This window comes from Strigops habroptila, chromosome 3 (genome assembly GCF_004027225.2).
Source record: "Strigops habroptila isolate Jane chromosome 3, bStrHab1.2.pri, whole genome shotgun sequence".
Lineage (NCBI taxonomy): Eukaryota > Metazoa > Chordata > Aves > Psittaciformes > Psittacidae > Strigops > Strigops habroptila.
Window position 1 is genome coordinate 38189603 of NC_044279.2, and position 20530 is coordinate 38210132.

Sequence of the window (20530 nt, forward strand, 5' to 3'; positions counted from 1 at the left end):
ACACTATCAGGTCCAGGCAATATCCAGCAAGGTCTAGTCTGCCTGTGCTGAGTATCAAGCTGACCTGCCTAGACTGTCTCCGAAACTTGTGTCATATCATTTTATGATGCTAGATAATTACGCCAAGTCTTTTGGGTTCAAGTTTGATATCTTTGCCTGAAGTTGTACTGTTCCAATGACTACAGTTGGATTTAAATTAAGAAAAGCTCCCTCTCCCTGGGATGAAATCAGCTATGTGTTTTTATACTAGTTTAAGTTCACTGTAAAGTGCTGGACCAGGTAATACCTATCCTTCCCTTCAGTCCTGTATTCCGTATGATGCAACTTGTGACCATTCATGTGTACTAGGCTGGAGATGCAATGCCAAAATACAGGAATATTTTCCTTCATGCTCTTCTTTCCTTCGCTGTCTTCAATGATCTAGAACAGAGCAGGGCCCAGCCCTACTGAGTATAGAGCTGTGGGTTACTAAATCCCCCTTGCAAAGGAAGCTTTTGTGTGCTCATTTGTGATTCTCCACATATTAATTACCCTTTTGGAATTAAAGCCAGTAAATTCTCAATTACGCAGCGTAACAGAACCTTATGAAGTTTAACCAAGCCAAGTGCAAGGTCCTACACCTGGGTCGGGGCAATCCCAGGCACTGCTACAGGCTGGGCAGAGAAGAGATTCAGAGCAGCCCTGCAGAAAAGGACTTGGGGGTGTTGGTTGACGAGAAGCTTAACATGAGCCGGCAGTGTGCGCTTGCAGCCCAGAAAGCCAACCGTATCCTGGGCTGCATCAAAAGAAGCGTGACCAGCAGGTCGAAGGAGGTGATCCTGCCCCTATACTCTGCTCTTGTGAGACCCCACTTGGAGTACTGCGTACAGTTCTGGTGTCCTCAACATAAAAAGGACATGGAGCTGTTGGAGCGAGTCCAGAGGAGGGCCACGAGGATGATAAGAGGGCTGGAGCACCTCCCGTATGAAGACAGGCTGAGAGAGTTGGGGCTGTTCAGCCTGGAGAAGAGAAGGCTGCGTGGTGACCTCATAGCAGCCTTCCAGTATCTGAAGGGGGTCTACAAGGATGCTGGGGAGGGACTCTTCCTTAGGGACTGTAGTGGTAGGACAAGGGGTAATGGGTTCAAACTTAAACAGAGGAAGTTTAGACTAGATATAAGGAAGAAGTTCTTTACAGCGAGGGTGGTGAAGCACTGGAATGGGTTGCCCAGGGAGGTTGTGGATGCTCCATCCCTGGCGGTGTTCAAGGCCAGGTTGGACAGAGCCTTGAGCCACGTGGTTTAGGGCAAGGTGTCCCTGCCCATGGCAGGGGGGTTGGAACTAGATGATCTTAAGGTCCTTTCCAACCCTTACGATTCTATGATTCTATGATTCTATGATAAGGAGATGGGGAGTGAGGTGCCTATGTTGTGGCCATGTAGGGACACACTTCGGCTTTCTTCACACCTTTTCTGAAAAAAATATTTTACTGTTAACAAAATGATATGGAAATATTTCTGTATTGAAAAATAATACTCTGGCAATTTGCTAAAATAATTTTTGACAGTTTGCGAGATATCTATTGGTTTGGAAATAGTCTCTGGATAGCTGCTTTGCTGCAGGCAATCTTGGCAATGTCTTCAAAGATACATATGTGGATGCTGAACTGGAGAGTTGTAAGACAACGCTATTTATTACGTGGCCCTGCTGTTTACACAAGAAATATATAATTCATGTAAATATGCAGTAGCAAAAAGGGATATTTTCAGAGTTGATTTTGGATTCCTTTTGTTACTTTTCATCCTGTTCCTAAGAACAAGATAAAACCTTTGCAAAGCAAAGAAAGAGGGGGGATGATCTCAAACATACTGTATGTCATTTTCCCACTGGAGGTCATAGGAGTGTCTCGGACAGGAGTGGAGCTTTTGCAGGACCCAGGCTGGTGTTCTGAAAACATGTTTCTTAAAATGTGCAAACGAATGCATGACTTCTAGGTTCAAAGTCTGTGTGTGGAAGTCTAGTCCTCTGTATTAACAGCAGTACATGAACCCTAGTTAGCTTGTGTTAAAATCAATTTGTACTAGCTTTCCCAACTTTTTCGCCTGTTTTTTTTCCCCCTTAACAATATGATGACAGGAAACCTCTCATTCCTTTTCAGCACAGAGTGATTATTAGCCATTTCCACAAATGCCTCAGGCTACGTGGCCTTGAAAAAACACCCGCTTCCTCTAACTCACACAATGCCTCTGATTCTGGTGTAGCTTGACCCCTACCTCAAAAACCCTCTTCCAAACAGACTCAACAACCAGTTTAATTACCATGTCTTGAGATAAATCGCTCTGTTACTAAGAAGCAGCTAAATCAGTTTCATAATTTCTGAGACCTCCTTCCAACTCCAATCAATGAAACAAACACTGCTTCCGGATGGGAATCTTTTCTAAATTAACAGTCCTGATCCGTTGTGAATAGGCAAGTGCTCTAAACTCAGCTCTGAAATGAGGAAAACCTGAGTGCCCTTAAACATCCAGGGCTGCTAAGCAATCATCAGACACAAACGGAAGTAATTTGCTTCCTCCTGAATGACAAATACCTTGGAGGTAATAATCTTTTCCTCAAAGATGACAAAGTCTGAGAGTCTGAAGCTACATCAGAAAGACACGGTGGCTGCAAGGCTGAATTCATCAATCTTTGTAAAGCGATCTTGAAATGCAGCAGAGCTGTTAAGCACTTTTAATTACTAATAAAAAATGTCTCCTGCAATTCTGACTGAGGCAAAATTATTGCTGTTTTCTTCCATGTATCTAGGAAGTCTGGAATAGTTCTCCCATTAGAGTAGAAGAAGCTTCCTCTAACTCCATCTTTAAAAAATTGATATTGGACTGTATTTACCAGGCTGGAGGAAAAGGAGGAGGTTAAAGGGGTTGGAGCTTGCCAACATGAGATTGCCCAGTGCAGACAACAAGGGGAGCTATACAGTGGCACTGCTGGACAGCCTCCCCAGCTGCCGTAAACACTGGAGATTCATGCACTTCATGAACACCACCTTGTCATGAAGACATGAGGCTTTGTCCCATTGCAAAGGCTGTGTTCATTTTATGGTGGGCATGATGTGCTGTAGTTGGTTTTTTCTTCTTCTTTTGACTGCTACTATGTTCTGAATTCATTAGGCATGGGTATGTTCGCATTCGTAGCATTTTCATGATAAGACACTTGTAACTCCCAGTCCAGTTGCCTTACCAGCAGTAGGACTGAAGTACTGCGAGAAGGGCTGTCCTCAAGGTATGTCTGTTTTCTGAGCAGGAAAGGAAGATGAAAACTTTGTGAGGCAGACTGCTCTCATACTTGCAGCCCAAAAGATCATAAATCTTTCAGATATTGAAACATTTTGAAATTCATCCACCTCTATTTTGCCTGGTTTTGTTTGCGGTCAATAAATGAATTACAGATACTGGTATTATTTAGTAAACACTATTAACACAGAATATGGAAGAATCATACCAGACTGCATTCCCAATCTCTGCCAGGTGGGGAATAGGCTATTATAATAAGCAAATAATACAACTGCATTCTAATAAAAATGCTTCAGCATGACAAAATAAAGTTCTATTCATGCAAAGGGAATTTTTTTTTTATCCACTAAAAATAAGGTTGCCTAATATCTGCTTACATTTTTAACTATGCAGTCTAACATAGATAAATATAATACTATCTATTTACAAATATTATAGATGTTACGATACTGGTGACCACAACTAGGATACATTTTGTCGACTCACACGGATATACAAAATGCTTTGATGAAACCATGTTGAATTAAACCCATATTGAAGATTAAACAGTTTTTCTCCTTCTGCTTTGTAAATATGATTTTTTTTCTTTAGTTTTTGAAAGCTTGCTGGTGATCCTATTGCCTTCATTAGGGAGCAAGACTGGAGCAAACATGTCTGTTCGTAGTCAGGACTGTAGTGCAAGAGAGCTGGAAAATTCTCAACATCGAATGGTTTTCCAGCATCTGTCCATAAGCTTGCACAATAATGTGCTTTGTTCATGCAATTTAGATTTAACTCCCCCCTGGTCTTCAGCTGGACAGCCAGAGGCAGTTTTAGCACAAACACTTCAAGCAACAGCTTGTGGTTTGTCGGTCTGACTCGCCAAGTGCTTCCTACCTTCATGTTACTGTGCATCTGCTGTTCTGCCACAAGTGTTTTCATAGAACCATAGAATAGTCAGGATTCATGTAGGTTTTTGCCCTGAGGGTACTCTTCAGAAAGGGGTAAGGAATAACATCCAGGTACCTTGGATGTGTTGCACACGTGGAGACACCCGTAAAATAGTGTTAAGCCACTTGCTCCATTGTAAGCAAGAGCCCATGCGTGCTCTGAATCACCACGGGAATCTGCTTCTGGTTTGAGGTGGAAAAGTGAGGTAGGAACGGGAAAAGAATGGCTTTGAAGCTGAGGTCCTGCTGCTGGGACATGTAGCAGGAGCTGCAGGAGATAAGCAGGCAAAGGTGAAGATGTGGAGTAAGAGGATGAGGAGGGAGCAGCAGGGCTGGTGTTCTGCCACAGGGATGTGGCTGTGGTGGGAGACTGGGAAATCTGTATGTATGGCTGGGAACCGGCTCAGAGGGAGTGCAGAGGGAATGCAGCTGAAGATACGGAGTGGGGTTTAACAGTGACTGGGGTTGCAGTCAGGAGGGAGGATGGAGAAACAGTGATTTTAAGGGACTGTATTAGCCACTTGCCTCTGATCCCACACCATCCCCTCGTTAGTTATATGAGCATATATATGTTATATGTGTATATATATATGCATGTTTAGAGCAAATAACACTTAGAAAACTCAGAGGCCTCCTATACCTCTTTACCATAGCTGACACTCTTGTGCCCGAAGAGGCATAAGGGTGTTGGCTATGTTATACTGCAACTGAAACATCTTTCATGTAATGTAACATTTCCTGCCTTTTATAGTTTTCCATACAGAATAATTTTCATTAGGCATTCATTTTATTTCCCATGAGTGTGTCTGGCTGGGCAGTATGTGTTAACACAAACCTGCCCTCATGCACCCCGCAACAGAATTATCTCAGAAAACGAGAACATCCTCCACAGGGCAGAAGGTGGAGCTGGCCGGACTGGGCATTTTTAGGAGATAATCCATCAGCTCAAACGTCACTTGTCACCACAGGTGCCCTGATTCAGGAGACGCACCCAGCGCTGGGAATGGAAAAGCTGATGTGGGCATACAAAGCAGTGGGTTGATATCATCTGCGCAGGAAACAAGGAAGGCTGTTCTATTTAATCACTCGAATCATTTCCAAACCCTCTCAGACTGGGTGTGGGGTGTGAGTACTTATTACGAGCATGTGCCTCAATCCACAAAATACCTTCTTTGAAAAGGCCTGGTGCTAACACACAACAGACCTTTTGATTTCTGTCGAGGACGGTTACAAAGTGCCTGTCAGTGGGTAGTTGTGGTGCGCACCAGCAGTTATGCTTGGACTGAAAATGTGCCACGGAGTTAGTGGCATGTCCCAGCTAACTGGAGGTGAAAACACAAAAGCATGCTGGTTCTCAAAGCTCATCAGCATCAACCATGGCCCAGCTGTTGTGTCCCAATTCAAAACACATGCTGCAGTGAACTAGGACTCATCGCACTTGCAAGGCATTGCTGAAGGTGATGCTGTGGCTGCGGCAGCTTGGACGCAAGATGCTATGGGAAGGGAGAACTCCTTCCAAAGATCTGCCTGTCAGGCGGAGAGGGGCTTGGTGATATCCTGGCTTCCCTGCAGCTGATGACAAGTCTTGCTGTCGTCAAAGGGGTCAGGACTTCACCCTCAGTGTACATCCTGTTGACTCTAGGCCAGATTCTAAGGGATGCTGAATTTTCTGATTATTTGGTATATAACTTGCATTCACTTACTTTCTTTAATTCCTTTCCCTCAGATGCACAGAGCTATCGGTTGCAATAGAAAAACTAACCTTGAAGACAATGGAAATTTTACTGGGGGCTGAAGGGAAGCAAGGACTCCATATGAGTTGCTTTCCCAGCTATGTACCACATTTCTGAGACTAATCTAGTGGCTGAATGCCATCAGTTTTCATTAATTTGGCTGCAAGACCTTTGCATGATGTGAACAAATTACAATGCATTCAGGTTCACTGAGAAAAATCTTGTCATTTAAAGTGTGTGAATTTGCATGACTAACATACAACATAGGCCTACGAGGACATTATACAGATGATGAGAAAACAAATTTCTAGTTGGTAGGATATGCTGTCATTTTAGAAGTATTCTTCAGTCCAAACCTAAGCAAAGGGATGGGTTTACATATTTCTGTGGGTCTGTCTTTGAAACACTGAACTATTTCACTTTGGTGATGCCAGAATTTATAAAATCTCAACTATTCCTGTCTATATTTAGTGCAATGTCAAAACTTCTTCAACCTATTTTGAAACTGAATGCAAACCAACATGAGTAATAAAAGAGAAATGGAATATCTCATTATGCCCCAGCAAATGTTATAAAAATAGCCGCATTTCAGAGAAACATGTATTTTGAAGGAAAACTATTCCACTGAAAAGTTTTCAACCACTTCTGATTATAACAAAACAATTGTTACTTGGTTAGAAATAAAGAATTTGGGCCAATGAAAATACAGAAGCAGCATAGAAAAGAAATAACAAGTTTACAACAATGATGAGGCAGCACTGTGTGAGAGTGGTTTTCTTACTAATATAAATAGATTTCACTGCAGGACAGTGTGGGCTGTGATGGATGGAGGCAACAGTCTTGGCCCTCTAATCATCCAAATCATGGGAACCACTGCAAGGCATGGTAGACCTCTCTCTACCCATTTGCCTGAGCTGTCCCCCAGAGAAAATCCAGGTTGATTTCAGTACATGGTTGGGATGCTGCCAAAGGCTGTACCTACTAAGGCATCCAGTGATAGTTCTGCATTTCCCAGTCCTACAGCACTGGGATTTTGTTATCTTTCTACGTAGACTATAAATACACTTATGAATACGTACACAATGATCAAAGATTAAGACAGCTAGATTTTCAGAGCAATCCATTCTCAATGTAGGATGAAATGTCACCATAAGAAACCAAGGGCTAACTTACTTACTTGGCAAAATTGTTTTGTAGCGGTTTTTAGTTCCATGACTTGGGATGTCAATTTCTTTGGGATCCACAAAATTCATTGGTATTTCCTATAAAAAATAAATTAAGTCAGATTGGTGTTTCCAAAGGAACCATGCAGGAAATTATCACCAGAAGGCCATCTGCTGTTACACAACTGTCTTTTGACATCAAAGTTACTAAGAAAAAAAGTGGTTCCCACCTCAGGCCTGTCAACACCCTTCCTTTAATAAACACATGGAGTTGCATATTGAAGGGGTGACTTCCAAGGAATACTTCTGATGAATTATTAAAAGCAAAGTTTTTACAGGATCTTGAGAGAGGTTAAAATGCACAACAGTCCTAGAAAAGTAGAGTTGAAAAGTGCAGTACTGTAGCAGAAAAGCACAATGTTTTACGTAATTGAGGGAGGAACTTTTAAAATAATTAAATATTAATACGTGGCAAACATTTTTGTTTAAATTTTGTGTAAAGCCCTTAATAATGTCAAAGACCTCACTTGCTTTTTATAGAAATTACTAGAGTGAAGTGCCTTAGTATTTTGCATTCAGTGACTCAAAAGTGTAATAAAACTTTGAAGTTATTTCTCTTGATTCTCATTTTGATCTTTTAGTGACTGATCTGCATTGTCTTCTTTAAATACACAGATGTGCAAGTAACTGATGTGAAGGTTTGCTTGAAGTTCCAAAAATACACAAATTATAAACTCCCAATCAACTGAAAATTACTGTTTTTCAAATTTTTTTGTCAGAATGAAAAGTAAAAATCCTCCAATTTTTCAAGAAAACAAAATGTTTCACTTGGTCTAAGGGGATGAATAATAATTTTGATTTTGAGGCCCTGAAACATTGTTAGTTTTCTTACAGTTGAATAAAAACAACTCTTTGAAAACGGAAAGATGAAACATGTAGTTTGTTTTTTTTTTCCCTGATTGTGGGAGATGTTTTACCAACCAAAACAATCTGGCAAAATCACATTAAGAATGCTTCAATTGACTCCAATCTTCATTTTTTTTACTGATTTTTTTTTTGTTTTTTCCTTTTGGCCACGATTATTGAAACTATCATAGGGCAAGTTGGAATTTGATCTTCAGTAAATTAATACTTCTACTTAAAAGCACAGTCATTACTACACTACATTACATTACATTACATTGCTAGCCTGGGACATTTATCCAAAGAGACAGCAGCATATTAAATAATTGCCTCTTACAGACACATAGGAAGGGAAGGGTCCTTTGACTTGCACCACTGGAAAATTTACTGAAGGATTTTCCTCCAAAATCAGCAGGTTTCTAACTCCACAGGTGCAGGCTTGCCCAGGGCTTTGGAACAGATGGATGCATGGCCACTGTCCTTCAGACCCAAGCTCTGGTCCTGCCCAGCATGACTGGCTGTTGTGGGGATTTTTTAGAGGAACAGGGATGAGGCCCCAAACAGCTTGCCAAGGATGCACCCAACAGCAGATCTTTACATGGGTTAACCAAGCAGGGGAAGGTACCCTCTTACCTTTCTGGCTGAAGAGAAGGCAAAATAAAGTAAAATTGAGATGGGTCATAATGAATTGCTTTGAATCTTTTCTGCTTCCCAACTTGGCTTCTGAACATTTTACTGCATGAGGCTGCAGCTTCTATGTTGGTTTTTATTTTCCTACCTTCTCTGCTTTATGCCCATGTGTTTAGTGGGCCTGCCTTATTCTTCCTCTCCCTCACATTCTTCGTTGGTCTCTATCTTGCTCTTTAGCTGACTCCTCGAAAGAACAACTTGCTGCCTCTCATTTCAGGACAGCCAAAGTATTGCTGCTAAGATACACCTTCCTTGCAGTTACTTTATCCAGTCCATTTTCAAGTCCCTGTACTGCCATCCATATGGGGCCTGTGCTGAACACTGGTCTTCTCACTTGTAAGACTCCATCCCTGCATAAACCTCATCCCCATTCCTTCAGGTCAAACCATTCTACCTTTATCCTGTTTCTCATATCTTGCCCCTTCCTCCTCCATGGACCTAACAAAATGAGCTCTCACTCCCTCCTCATACCTGCCTCTGACTTTCACCCCTTCCCAGTAGTGATCCCTGTGAGACTCTTCCCCTTGGCCCTTGGGCTCCGAATTGGCTCTAATGGACAGTGGCTAACCTAGTGGCTGACCTAGAGGTTCCATGGTTCAGTTCTGGCTTGGTATAAACCAGTGCATGGCTTCTGAAAGGATTCCCTGATGAACTATATACCAAGAGAGAGCAGTACATTAAGCCTGTGTTTAACATGATCTATGTCTGTCATCTAAAGAGACTGGAAAAAGATGTGTGAGGAAGAGTCCTCTGCCTGCATGACAAGAGACAGTGGTCAGTGGGGCTCTTCCAGCTGCCTGGCTGTTGCCCTCTTCATGCCTGCTGATATTTTAAAATAGTCCATCAGTTGGCGAGTTACTGACAGATGTAGAAATGCCACTGCGTTGAAAACAGAAATGCATTTCTCTGGGCCAGTAAGGTCAATTAATAATATTAATCACTTACATGCTGTAAATACTTTCTAGTCAGTGAGCTCCTCCCAGTAGTAAGTACTTGTGGATCCAAGGGCACAGACAGAAATCTGACAATACACTGTGGATCACAGCCACAGAGAAGTCACTTATTCTGAAACTGGCTGTGAAAAGCAAGAGAGTATTCCAGGAAAAAAAAAAAAAAAATCAGGATATTATGGGGATAATGTTCCTGCTAACATGGGGGAAAATAATCCCAGCAGATTGCAAATAGCACGAACATGTAGAAATTAGCATACAAAGTCTGTAGCTATATAGGCAATATATCTCTGTTTGTTTTATTAAACATATATGCATGTTATATATTATTAAATGATTAAAATAATGTATAAGCTGCACATATTCATGTGCTCAGTTGCATGCATGCAATTATAGATGTGTACGCATATATGCCTTTGTTCATGGGCTACTTCACCTCTCTGGGCAGTACTCTTCTAATAACAGCTATTGTGGCTCACATTAGCCTTTTATGCTACAACTGTTCAGTTATATGATCATACACAGATATGATTTGGGCCTCTGAAAGCATTCAAGAAAATGTGGCAAAATTTAGGATAATTCAGGCAGATATTCATTACATTCAACCCTCCATTTTTATGAGAACCAAATTTTACAGATTTAGCAATCTGGTACTATCACATGCAGGACTGTACTTTCTGACATTCCAGTATTTTGGACATAATGATTTTTTTCTGTTCTGTCACCAACTTCAGACATTCTGTCTTTTGAATAGTATGAGCTCAGGCTACTAAAGAAGTATATGCTGGGCAATTTATGTTTCTTCCTGCTTACAAAACAGGTATATTCTCACAAGTTTTTTAGCATTAAAAAAGTTTTGTTAGCATTAAAAAAATAAAAATAAAATAGCTCTTTTTTCTTAATAAATACTGTGGAAGAATATTTTGATGGTAACTTACCATTTTTTACAACAAAAAATAAAGTTAATCCTCCCTTAACTGTTAATAAAAAAAAAAATAAAGAACTAAAAATAACCTGAAACTGTTCATGTTTCAGTTCTCCATTTAAAACTTTGAACATTTCTCCACTTTTTGCACATTTGGAAGGTTTTTATGGGAACTAATAATTTTAGACTCAAGAAGACTGTCTTATTCTATTTCTTTAGCTAGTTAAAACAAGCCGAGGGAGCGGAATGAGTGAGGGTTATATACTGCATTCTTTGCATGCCTCAAGTACCTACTGAAGCTATTATCTGTAGTAAGGAAGATATTAAACAGATACTGTTCAGCAGCTTAATCTTAAAATACATTTTAAAAAATGGTTAAAAATGGAATAGACAAGTCATGATCTTTCCACAAAATCCTGTGGAAATGCTGAATGGCTAAAGTCATGTTGTGTCCCCCTGAGGGACAAATAAAATGTGAGTCTTTACTGCCCCAAAGCCATGCACAGATGCTGTGTGAGAGGATTTAGAAAAATAGAATCCTATGGAGATGCCAAGTTGTCTGTACAAACTGTCTCCTAACACAGGGGGTTTAAGCACTATGAAGTTATTTCTTCTAGTTTTCCTGCCTAAGCAGCAGAATGGCAGAGAACCGAAGCATTAACTGATGATAAAAGTATGTTGGATGATTATAATTTTTTCCATGTACACTGTCTGACCAATTTTTGGTAAAACTACTGAAGGATTTATTTTTCTTAAGCAAACAACTTTTACTTCAAACCCCGGCTTTTGAAAGGTGAATAAAAGGACTGCTTCATAGAATGCAATTATTCATAATGAAAAACTATTTTTAGAGTAAGATGGCAGTCATCATCTATTTATTCTATTGACTTACATGTACAAACTGAAAACAGAATGAAACTTGAGGGATCACATGCTCTGGCACATTTAATAAGAACTGAATTGTTTGTATGGCTTTGTTAGACCTGTAGTATGTTCAAGGGGTTGTATAGGTCTTCCAGCTCTTACATGCCTTGTTAGGATACACATTTCTGTGTGGCTCTGTTTATTAAATTCAAGCTATTAAAGCAGCCTTATAAAGCTTTGCTTGTTCAGCTTAGTTAGGTAAGTTGTAAAAGCTAGAAAAGTTAGGCTAAGGTTGGGTTAGGTAGTTGGTTATGTTAGGTTCCTCCTCGCTGGTACCCTCTGACAGCACTTGGTAGCAAAGCATCTGAACTAGAACAGGACAAGCTTTTCTTTGCATTGCACTGGTTACCTGATACCATTCTTCGAGCATGAAAAACCATGAATAATCACTCCACATTCACCTTATCCTTGCTATCATGATTTTATAGGCTTCTGTTAGAGCCTCTCAAAGTCTCTTTTCTAGGCAGAAGAGTCCTTGTCTATTTAGAATCTCCTAATAGAGAAGCTGCACTCGTGTGTGATTATGTTCGCCATACTTCTGTGTGTGCTTCGAGATTCAGACATCAGAGCAGCATGCAGTTGTGAATGCAATATAGACTTTTCCAGTGTCATACAGATGTTTTCTGTATTGTTCCCTAGTTCTTTTCCCAAGATTGTTAGCTTTGTATTTCAGAACCTGTCAAAGTATACAAAACTATTTTCTCCCAAATGCACTACATTTTATTTATAAATCTTGAATTTCCTCTGCCTCATCACTGTCATAAAACTCTTTTGTAATTTCTTTGAGGTTTATTTTTAATTTCACTATCCTCAGTAATTCAGTGTCATCATCAAACTTTGCCAGCTTATTATTTATTCCCTTTTCCAGATGACTTAAGAGCATCTTGGTCAGTATCACCTCCAGAATAGATGCCTTTGGGACTCCACTGGTGAGCTCCTTTTACTCTGAGAGGCAACCAGTCCTTCCAGTGCTACACTGTCTTGATTATTCCCCACTGTACTGCATTTGTTCATATATCTATTGGCTTCTTTATTAAAATTCCTTCCAATGTCTACGATTTAGACATCAGATTTTTAGGCCTGTGGTTCTCTGGACCTCTTCTGGAGCCCTTCTGAAAAACTCTGTTACCTCTGTCCCTCTGATTCCTCAGTTGCTGGGGCTCAAGTGCTACGTTAAACCTGCTCCGTTAATACATAAATAATTGCATATGTGAACTCCTTTAGGATTCCTGGGTGAATATTAGCTTATTCCAGAGAGTAGCTTTTATTCATTTTATTGATTTGTTCTAGAATCTTTGCCATTAACACTTCAATATCAGATAGATCCTCCAGTGACCTGTTTGAATCTACTGCTCGCCACAGAGGTAGGAAATTCCCCAAGTTCTTCTATAATCAACACAGATGCAAATAATGCAGTCACTTCTCTCCTACTGTTACAACTTCTCCAAATCCCTTTTCTACCCTTTTGATCATCCATTTATCCTTGTACTCTTTGGTAAGTTTCATGGTTTTGATATATTTGAAAATGGAATTATGATTTTTTTTTTTAAATTCAAAACCTTTTTTGGCCTGCCTTATTCAGCTCTCACACCTAACTGGCTTCAGTTTATGTTCTGTTCTATTTCCCTTCTAAAAAGTATCTCCTTATTTCTTATAGCCTCTTTCATCTGGCTGTTTTTCAGTACCAGTCTTTTTCAGGTCTTAAAGTAATATATAATTATGTGTTTTCCCTGGCTGGGTTTTTCCTGCTCTGATTTGTTTCTAACTGCCCACTGTCTTCATTTTAGATTCCTACCTTTTTGAATATTAGATACACTTGTAGGACACTTCAGGTTTTTTGGTCTTAAGTATGTCACGCTTTCTGTATGGAGTACTTGTTAAAAGATATCTTGGACTGACTGACTGTGGGTGTCCCTGTCTGCTCCAAAAAGTCATTTATAGTTACTAAAAATTTAGGTCTTCAAGTTGCAAAAATATGTGATGTTTACATGGGAATAAACAAAATCTCCAATTATTACTGTGTTTTCTGTCATCACAGCCTTTATGATCTCTTTGAAACTGTCAGTGTTACACTCCTGGCTGTTTGTACCATAGCTGTAATACAACATTTATCCCATCTATGAATGGGACTTCAAACTGAGAGGCATCTGTATTATCCATGGATATAGCTGACTGACTTATCTATCTTCAGTGCATAATCATAAAACACCACATTGAAATTATCTAATCTGCCCTTCGGAAAGGATTTGTACCTTGACATGAAAGTGTTGCCCAATTATTTTTTCCGCACAGTTTCTGTGTGTCAATTATGTAAAAAATCCACATTTAAAGCTTGCTGTTAAACTCACCATGAATTCTGTTTGAAGTAAATGAGAACACGCAACCGCATCTCGAAGCTGCTGCCGCGTGAGGATACGGCCGGCTGACTGTAGGTATTCCATTGCTACCTTTTCTCGTGGGGTTGGCACAGTGACGAAAGGCTCAACACTTCCCAAACTGCTCATATCCAAAGTCAGTGAGACATTGGATCCTCGTCTGCATTAGAAAAGAATTAAAACAGTTATATCACATCTGCGTTGCTGTAAGTCACATACTCATGCAGCTGATCCTGAGTTATTTATGCACCCTGACTTTCTGTATAGTCACTGAGAGATTTGGGAATGCAAAGACTGCAAGACTGTTTTCACTGGTAGTACTGGGTGGCCAGAAATCCAAGATCTTACATATCATCCTGCCTCCTGAATCTAACAACCGATGATGCTGCAATAACAGTGTGCTAGGGAGCAACTATTTGGATTATTCTTAGAAGTAGAAACTGCTCCCTATATGCTACTTAATCGTTATGGATGTCAAATGTGAAAATGATATCTTAGTAAGGAAGAAATGTTTCATAGAAAACAAAAGGGGATATATTTCTAACTGATACATATAACAACCTGGAAATAAATTCACAGTTATATCAGCTTTACGTTTAAGAATCTACTCAAATTAAATATACAGAATGGAGTGGAAAAAAGTGATAAAATCAGCAGGAATAAGTGGAAAGGCAGTGCAAACACTGTGATTACCAAGAGAGTGGACCATGTCTCAGGTTAGGTAGGACAGAAGGGAGAGGCAATAAACCACAATAAATGAGCTGCATCCCAGGAGGAGGAGTGGTCACAGAGAGGTTATTTGGAAATGCCAAACACCTCTTGCAGGACAATCAAATCCATTAACATTGTACACTTCTACAGGAAAATAAAGTTGCATTCAACACCACCTTTGAGCAATGAAAATACAAATAAAGCATACTTCTTGTTGCTTTCTCCAAACAACACTTAAGAAAACTGTCTTTTTTCATAGTTTCAACACATCAATCAAATGTTATCTACTCAACCCTTAACTTTAGGTATATTGATGGCAATAAATCGATGCTCTCTGAATTGTGACGACTAAACTCCTGCTGGGTGAGCATCACTGCATACCGCTCCGGACACTGGGATGCTGGTAAGGTACAACTATCCCTTTTACAGTAATACTGCATATTATTATAAATATCATACAAGCATCACCAGATAGTATCTGTAAAGCAACTGCTATTAATATTGGGGGAATGATTTCCTCTAGTCTTTAGCAAAACTTGCTTGTGTTAATACTTGCTTTTTACTGCTTTTTCATTATTAACCAGTAGCCCATAAGTATTTGTATGTGCACATATTTGGGAAAAATGCTTTTCTTTGCAGACACTGTGACTTCTTACTTAGTGCTGGTGTTGCTGTTCTGTTTTCTGACCTTCTTCTGCCACCAGAATAAGTACTCTTAGGGTTTATAATTTTCTTCTTTGTTTGCAACTATATGAACATTTTTTTTGTTCTGACACAACTTAGATGCACTTCCTTTCCTCTTATACCTGTCAACAGATCCTTCAGTAATTTTGTTTTAAATTAAACCATTTCTATCATATCAGTCTGCACGAATAGAAATTACTTCAATCATTCACCTGTCCATAAAACACAAAGGAACAATGGCCAAGAGACAAGACCACCCAGTGGAGTCAGTGATCCCACATTGTGCCACAGTGTCCATAAGCCTATTTCAGCTTAGGTGGTGGGTGGGTGATAGCAAGAGCTTTGCTGTCCAGGCCCACAGATGGTAACAGTGAATCAGTGACAGAAGCAGAGGCGGAAGAGGCAAGATGGAGCTGGCTGCCTCCAGGGTTAAACAGGGACAATTGCTGTTGGCAGAGTGAAGTAGGAGGGGTACGATTCCACTAACTTTGCTAGGAGGTAGGCAGAAGTGAAGTAGCATCCTGAGCAGAAATGACTAGTAACTGATACATGCATAGGCTACCAGTAATGCTCTGTGGCTCGATACAAACCCTGCATTGTACCCCAGTCGGCAGTATCAGTACTTGTACCCAAGTCCAGAGCTGTGACAGCCTGGGAGGTGGGCACGCCACGAGCCATCTGTGGTGGCCACACTCTGCTGGACCCTATGGGAGGGTGCTGGCTCACGTTCCCATTCCAGCTCCCCAAGGACTGTCCCTGCCTGTGCAGGAAGCCTGTCCCCCAGCTCCATGTTGGGGGAAGCCAGTCCCGCAGCTCCATGCTGTTTTCTCAAGGAAAACATCCTGTTAGACCGCTTTCTCACAAAACCCTTCCTGCGAAAGCACCTCTTCTGACCATCACTAGCGATTTATTCCATGGAAAAAGGCAGTCCCTCAAATGGGTGTCTCTGAGGGCGTATACAGCAAATCCAATGTTTTGACAACAATCCAGAAATCCACAGGTGTGTAGTGAATCCCTCCAAAACTGTTTAGGCTGAGAAATGGGTAGTGATTTAGACCCAAACATACTTCTGGGAGAACTTACTGAGATTTTCTAATATAGAGGAAAAGTATTTGCATTGTTCAGTAACAAAGTACAGTGAAAATGTTAATATTTTCTTTGGCTTTTACATTGTTATAACTGACAGTCTTGGCAAAAAGGCTACTTCCTTTATAACAACAACAAAAAATATACCTGATCTAATTATAACTTTGAGTTTACAGCTTTTACCATTTATGGGAATTATTGATGAATACCGGTGTTGAGAATCAAATAACTTAGTCTGGAAAGAAGAAATAGTTTTTAGCTGCATATTTAACACATTAAAAACTACACATTGAATAGAAACTGGATACAGGCAGAAAATAAAAGATAGAGGGTTTTTTAGAAAGTCCATAAGAGGATATACTGTAGATAATAGCTCTAAAAGTAATTCTTCCATAAAAACAGGCATCTCAAAGAACATTTTTGAAGTATGCTTCAAAATATAATAAAAATATAATAAAAATATATATTAATATAATAAAAATATTTTAATAATGTTTACACTAGCAATATAACTATTGCCAATATTAATCATACAGACTTCTTTACTGCATTTAAGACCACACTGAGAAATAGGGCTGAAAACAAGACGTATTGCCTTATTTTGAAAGATGAGGGAGGGCTTGAACCCATCATGCACTTTTATGTCATAATAGCAGATGCTTTTAGTTTCAGGTCCTGTTCTGGACTCCTTGGATTCTCTATGTTCCTGCAACAGTTAAATTCTTCACTTTCTGTAGAAAAGAGTAGAAAGCAAGAATTGTCTTCTCTTTTACTATCTGCATGGAAAGAGCTTAGGAAGTGAGCCCACCTTTTCCCACCTTACTGTAGGGACTGCACAAGGCTGGCCACAGAGCAGCAAGGAGGTACCACCTAAAACAAAGCCCATTTTTGGTAGCTGTCCCTCCAGTAGGTTTTGAATAAAGATATCACAAACAGACCAGTGACATTTCAAGTCAGACAACTCATTTTCCTTTGAGATATGTATATTTATATATATCTCCTGACTACATACACATATCTTTCCATTTTAAATGAGAGCGAAGGAGCCATACACACGGGTTTTCCACTATTTCTGAATATTTACAACCCTTTTTGACTGTCTAAATAACTTTATATTCTTTATGTTCCCCATGTTAATAATCTGGGTGAAATTAGAGAAGATTTTGTGATCATACACCTCCCCCAGCAGCCCCTTGAGGTTGTGTCTTGATTGGGAAGAACATCATGTGAGGAATCCGAGGAACTGTAAACATTCATGACAACATTATATTAAAATCAGCATGAGACTAACTCTTCCGAAGTTTCACCAGCTGGGACACCCACCTCATCACTGGGTACGTGAATAAGTGCAATCAGGAAACCACTTGTCTCTGTGTATTGTCTAGTATCCCAGAGGGGGGTCTTACTACATATTCACAGCCCTCTTTCCAATTGGGTCATAGGAACAAGTCCACTGATGAGAATCCATGGGAGTATTTTTAATAACACATTTATAGAAGCAGATTTTATAACAGATCATGATTAAAAAAAAAAGATTAATGCAATGTTTGTTTGAAAACTCTCAAAAGGAAGCTCCACCTGTCCACCTTGGAGTGGCACCAGGTTACTAAAGCCTATTAATCATTACTGAGGTCATTTCCAGGTCTTCCTTGACCCTAAAATTAAGCCCTAGCTGGTGATTATGAAAACCCAATTATCCCTCACGTTTTCTCAGTTGTTTATTTAAGCTGGGTAATTTCTTTAAATACACATTCCCATGTTTATTCAGCATTCCCGAAAAATGGAGTGCCCAGATTCCCGGTCCTCGGCTTCTCATTCTCTCTAGTGGCTCTGGAAGCGGCGGCAACAGTGCTGCCCTCCAAGAGCCATTGCCCTCTGACTCCGGCATTGCAGACGCGGGAGGCGCTTCCTTCTGCGCCCTCGCTCCTCTGCCCCAGCGCCGAGCTTCTGCGTGGCCGAGGCAGGAGCTGTGTCAGCCGGGCAGGTGGAAGGAAGCCATTAATTATTGGGAAGAGCAGCACTGGCTGCGGCTGCTGGGGAGGGACCTTGCTTTAGGTCCTCGGATCCCACTTGTACCAGAGGATGCGCCGCAGGGCTGCTCTCCCTGGGTTTTACTGCAGGGATAACAGGCAAACACTGTGGCTTCCCTGTGCGTTCATTTCTCTAGAGCTTACAGACTGGCTCTACACATGGGTCCTGATTCTCTTCCCTTGCTTGTCCATCTCATCAGTAAATGTGCTGAATTCAGGTGGGTTTCGCACTGCTGCAGTCGCACTGGGAGAACACAATTAGCCACGTGGTTTCCACCACTTACTACTTTATCTTAAGCAGGTGCCAGACTTCCCCTCCTTATCTAGTTTTATGTTTCAGTAGAGTAATTCAAAGGAAAAAAATATAAATTTGTAAAAGAAGAGCAATGGAAAAAATTAGGGGTCTCAGCATTCCTGCTGCTTTTAGCAAAATAGTTAAGAGAAAACATGGTCACGTAGATGAAGAAAATGTGATATGTAAAGCTGTGGTGGGGTAATTTCACAAGTTACCTTAAGTCATTTTGCAGTCGTCTTAGGTGTTCTTCTCTAAAGGAAATTACTTCTCAACTGATTTCAAGATTCAGTATTATTTATGTCAGTCATTTACTTGAAAAAAAAAACCAAACCGAAATAACAGGACAGGAATACAAACTGATTTTGATTGATAGAAAATCTGTAACTAAGAATTTAAAATGACTGATTTACTTTGCATTAAAGGATAATATGCATTATGGCCAATGTAAATTGATACAGCTCAATACCTTGAAGGACCTATTCCACTCAGCTCACGTTTGGTCATTTTGCAGCAACTTTACTATGCTTGAAAATGAAAACTGCAGGACCAGAGTTCTACCTTCAGCACTTTGGTGTGCAAGTGGTCAAACCCTGATTTCCCCCCTCCTCTTGCCTCTCTTGTCCCCCTGACATACCAGTGCTACTTAAAACATGAGAAGTTACCTATTGACCTCCTATCATGCCTAGAAACAGGGGACTTTCTGTTTCTATAGGCTCCTGGACTCATTTCCAAAGTCTTATTCCTCTTACAGATTAACCTTACTCTAGCTCTGATTTTTCCTCTCCAGAGAGATGATCCTGGACAAATAGGTAGACACTAGCCTGATGTTTCCACAAGAATGCTTAGTAATTCAATCAGTAACAATATTGATGTTTATATTATTTCTACTCTGCCTCACAGTCATCTGCACTTGAGACAAATCCTCCAGCCATTTGTATGGGCAACCTGATTTCACCAATTAGAGGACCTCATTTACAGTGCAGAGGGAGTAATCTGGATGTAGCAATGAAACTAATACCTATCAGCAGAAGGACATAGGTGGAAGCTTGGGACTACAAGGGAGGCAATAGGATGAAGTACACTGATCCTATGCATCTTCTTGGAAAGAATCTCTGCCATGTCTGCTCATTTGCTCTATCACGTAGCTCTCCTCATAGTATTCCAGTGTTGCATTATTATTGTTTCCCACCTAGTTGTCACTTGAAAACCTGATGCTTCCTGCCTCTCACTGCAAGGAAGAGGTCTGGAAGTGACAACAGCAAGCTGTGTGCCTATTGAAAGGAGAAGAGGGATGCATGGCTGCTGTGAGGCAAGACTTCCAATGCTCTGCAGCTTCCTAGCTACAAGAAACCTGATAGCACGTGGTAGCATCCTCCAGCCCTCTCCGAGTCCATAGAAACTGATCAGCAGCCTCAGCTATAAAGTTTAAACAGGTTTTCTGGAAAGTGGAGGCTCTTCGTGTTCTCTCCAGAGGGTCTGATCTTGTTCCCACAGCCACGAGCAAGAGCAGGCCAATACCTCTAGCACTAAATTGCAAACAACTCTCAGGATCTACTCAGAGCTCAGCATGTCAAAATGAACTGAGGAAACAGTTTTGACAAGTACTTCTGGACTAAGTTTTAAGCAATCAGTATCTGGTTAGGACAGGAATGGCTCAATATCCTGTAGAGGAAAACAGCTGACATGAGAGTAGTTTCAACTTTCCCTCTTTTAATCATGCTTTCTAATGTACTGCCAATTCACTCTTGTTCTGCCCTCGATAAGGCTATGCCGCTCAGCTACGGGAACCGACCGTTAAAAATGCAAAGCTTATACAACCTCCCATCTTTTCCTGTAGATTATTTCTACAATCAAATTGCATTTT

The 20530-nt window shown here is 40.5% G+C and overlaps 1 protein-coding gene across 1 annotated transcript in view; it reads right to left on the reverse strand.

Moving 5' to 3' along the window:
* Positions 1 to 20530, reverse strand: part of PTPRR (protein tyrosine phosphatase receptor type R) — a 145395-nt gene that overhangs the window by 20984 nt on the left and 103881 nt on the right. The window contains 2 exon segments of the mRNA XM_030480285.2: positions 7108 to 7192; positions 13834 to 14020. Coding sequence (XP_030336145.1) covers positions 7108 to 7192; positions 13834 to 14020 — 272 coding nt within the window.